The 3,617-nt window shown below is 32.6% G+C and overlaps 1 protein-coding gene across 3 annotated transcripts; it reads left to right on the top strand.

Moving 5' to 3' along the window:
- Window positions 1–510: 510 nt before the first annotated feature.
- LOC134275216 (noggin-2-like) lies at window positions 511–3,234 on the top strand. 3 transcript variants are annotated; one of them, XM_062757472.1, is made up of 2 exons: window positions 511–770; window positions 1,854–3,234. In XM_062757472.1, the coding sequence occupies exons 1-2, from the start codon at window positions 747–749 to the stop codon at window positions 2,613–2,615; spliced, it is 786 nt and encodes a 261-aa protein (XP_062613456.1). In that variant the 5' UTR covers window positions 511–746; the 3' UTR covers window positions 2,616–3,234. The 3 variants fall into 3 exon arrangements, with proteins under 3 accessions (XP_062613456.1, XP_062613458.1, XP_062613457.1); XM_062757474.1 differs by having other exon boundaries at window positions 513–777; XM_062757473.1 differs by lacking the exon at window positions 511–770 and adding an exon at window positions 1,452–1,601.
- Window positions 3,235–3,617: the final 383 nt, after the last annotated feature.

Raw genomic sequence — 3,617 nt, 5'->3', positions numbered from 1 at the left:
GATTATACGTTTAATATTTTTTCATTTATACACAACAAGATTGCCAGTTTTCCTTAGTATTAAGAACAAAATTAAAATTTGTAAAGGTGCAACTATGTGTCAACCAAACCCGTCTAAAAATTTGAAGTTTCCATAACTTTAAAATGAAATAAAAATTTTAATGTATTTTTGTGTGAAATGCTATTAAAATATATGTCATAATATTATACAGAAAATATTAACTTCGAATTTGTGTCCATGCACCTTTAAGTTGTTGTATTATACCCAGGTGATCGTTAATGCTCTTGGGCCTCTTGTTAAGTACATGATCATTGTCAGTTTGTAAGAAGGAGAAACAAGTACAACCCTCCAGTAGCAGAATGAGACTAAAAAACAAACTTGAAAAGGAGCATCATTATATGGGATTACGCTTAAGAATCTGACGTATTTTATTGACGTAACTAGACAACCTTCATCATCTCAAGATGTAGTGTCATTGTCGGAGTTCTTATCCAGGGAGATTAATTCAAACTGATTGCCGAAGAGTAACAGTTGATGCAATCAGATTTCATTCTGAGAGATAACGGTTGAATGCAGGTTTTTGTTCCTTTCTTCACCCAAAAAACTTTGCACATTTAATCAAGCCCCAATGTAATTGATCGTTCGTTAGGCAAGTACGTGATGTCCCGCAAGTAATCATCAACTATGTAGAATTCGGTGCTGGATAATCAGGCATTTTTGTCACAGTGCTCTCTGCACTGCGAGCAATGCAGATCAACCCCATCTCTATGGTAATGCGTGAGTATTTTCTAATGTTTACCATTCTTTTGACTAATAAATATGTTGCGTCATAATATCTACTGATTAGTGTAAATTATCTCTCATTCTTTATTTCTCAACTTTACGTATGTTCTAAATTTTCTCTTTGTTATTGATATCAGTAATTAGCTAACATATGCAAAAGAATTCATTCAAATTTCATGTATGAAATATTTTTTTAAATAATGGCAATGTCTTATAATACATTCAAATTTCATCTTGTTGATCTTGAGAAGAAATTATTTTAATTATTTTCTGTGAGAAAATCAATCGACATGGAATAGCGTTTATTTTCGTATACTTTTTTGTAACGAAACGAAGCTCATTTGAACTGAATACATTCTTTAAATACACTTTAGCCTTTTACCATTTGAGTAAATAAAGAGTAATTCTTGATATCGTTATAAAATTTGTTTAAATTATTTTGTTATTAAACTTTATCTGTACGAATAGGAAGATAATTTAATTTGAAATAAAAATATTCGAAATGATATTGATTACTTAAATTTACATCATGAATTGTGAAGGTTCACATGCTAGGTCTTCATTGTAAAATTTCTAGTTGTCTGAACAGAGTTTTTAACCAACACACGAGGAAAAATTACTGTTCTGTTAACTATCTGTTCCTTTGCATATTTGTTTTATTTTGGATCTGGCACAAATAATTATATCATGATCACATGCGTGCGTGCTGCAGAAATAGATGGCAAAAAACATTGTATTAATGTTAATTGATGTAGGTATATAAAATCACAGGCTTGGTTCACTAATGCCTGGGATTCTTTTACCCACGCGCATGTAAGGTAGGTATAAACGTTGTATGATCTAGTTGTGTCACAGTGATCCAATATTCGGTCGATATTTAGATTTATTATGCATATTAAAATTTGAGCTAGTAGAAATTTAAGGAAGGTTAGTGATAATAAAAATAAATTCTTTACATTACATGTATTACTTTTTGGAAAAAGGTCAGTGAAGAAAAGGGTGTCGGGTTACTGTTGTAACAGAAAAATATTTCTAATCTATGAAAAAATAAATTGTCACTACTCTTTCAGAAAATGGCGGGAGTTTATCTCGTGCTTATCGTATTACTTTTTGGTCGACTTTCGGAATCATTGAGTGATACAGACATTATTTCCAGGATCTCTAAGCTCGAGTTTCCACAAGGTTTACCGAATAAAACTGTTTATGGTAGACCTGTCATTAAAATTCCCCCGTTTGGACGACTTCCGGGACTTATGCAATATGTTCCAAAAGGAAAACAGCTGAAGGAAAAACGACTACGAAGGAGACTTGGAAACGACTTTGATGAGTTTTGGATGTCTGTACAAAAACCTATCGAGACGGAAAAAGAAATCACTGTTACTGGACCCAATCACATAAGACTACAAATATTAGAGGATATTGAAAATTTTACCAAGTCCTATAAATTTCAGATTGAAAATACAACTGAATATGTTGATGAAACTGTATCATTCTTTAGAAGAATGATGACCTATGGATCATGTAAAGTTGAATATGAATGGGAGGACCTAAGCGTCCTGTTTTGGCCTCGGTGGGTAAAGCGAGGCTCGTGCAATACGGAAGTGTCGTGTTCCTTTCCGTCGGGAATGTACTGTGCCTCAGCTCGAAGTAAGGTTATCAAGCTTTTAAGATGGACTTGCAAGAGAAAACGGAAAGGTTCTAAACGTCGGAAAAACAAAAACAAGACCGAAAAAAGCAAAGAAAATCCCAAGAAAAGTCGTTTTCCCGGTGTAAAATGCAGATGGAAAAAAGTACCGTATCCTGTAACAGATGCTTGTGTGTGTTCATGCTGACAGCGGCTACATTTGTGTTTTGTGTAACAATATTTCCTGTGATGACGAACAGCAAGACGAAACACTTGCCCTGGAATGTCTTAATCGATTCTTAACAATTGTCAGGACTCAGGAATGTTGGAGGAATTATGAAAATAAAATACTTTGAATGATGTTCCAACAAAACAGATGCCGCTGGCAAACTCATTAGATACAGTGGTGTAAATATAGGCATAACAATGCTAGTCTTCTCTCTGCATGAAATATTGCAGACATTCAATTTTTTCATGCTTACTTCTTTCATTATTAAACCATCGAAGTTACATTATATTTATGATAATGAATTTGTGTGTAATATTTCTTTATTTTTGCTTTCATTGTGCAAAAATCAAACAAATACTTTCATATTGTAAAGTAAAGTTATTTGCATTCATGTTAACCTGTATACGCTCGATTTCTTCATTTGGCAATGCATAAACTATTAAAATAATAACTTAAGGAATCCGACCGTTGAAGCATTGCGGGAGATCAACGTACAATGAACCGTAATAATATATACTATCCTATAAGTCGGTTGTATTTTTTGCTAAGCTTAAATATCCTTTTTTCCCAAACAGGTTCATAAATCTACTTGTCGAAATTCAGTGCCTTTTGAGTTATCTGCAAGTAGTATTAATATTAACATTCTAGTATTCGCTAAATAATGAAAATATCATTATTTCTTATCTTAGATATACATGTAGGTGCACTGGCTAATCGAAATCATTAAGGGACTCCGATCCTCAGCCAGGAAGGACAACTCTTTAATTTACAATTTAATTCAAAAAGTCTCAAAATGAAGCTTAAAAATTAAATCTTTTCATGCAACAAATTTCATTATATACCTTTCAATGTGCTTCAAGGTTCTTTGAAGTTGTCAGAAAGGTCTAATAAAAAGTCGAAATTTTTACCCCGAAAAAACATTTTAAAATTACATATATCAAGAAATTGATGTTCATTTTAGTCTAACCATAGATACCAATG

The sequence above is a fragment of the Saccostrea cucullata genome, unplaced genomic scaffold, assembly GCF_032062105.1.
Source record: "Saccostrea cucullata isolate Sc308-1 unplaced genomic scaffold, CSIRO_AGI_Scuc_v1 ctg456, whole genome shotgun sequence".
Lineage (NCBI taxonomy): Eukaryota > Metazoa > Mollusca > Bivalvia > Ostreida > Ostreidae > Saccostrea > Saccostrea cuccullata.
This window is presented reverse-complemented; position numbering and strand designations above follow the sequence as displayed.

Excerpts from the sequence above, each read along its gene's own strand:
- LOC134275216 (XM_062757472.1), top strand. The coding sequence starts at position 747 with ATGCAGATCAACCCCATCTCTATG. Across the intron at positions 771-1,853 it reads AGATCAACCCCATCTCTATG|AAAATGGCGGGAGTTTATCT; the intron begins GTAATGCGTGAG and ends CTACTCTTTCAG.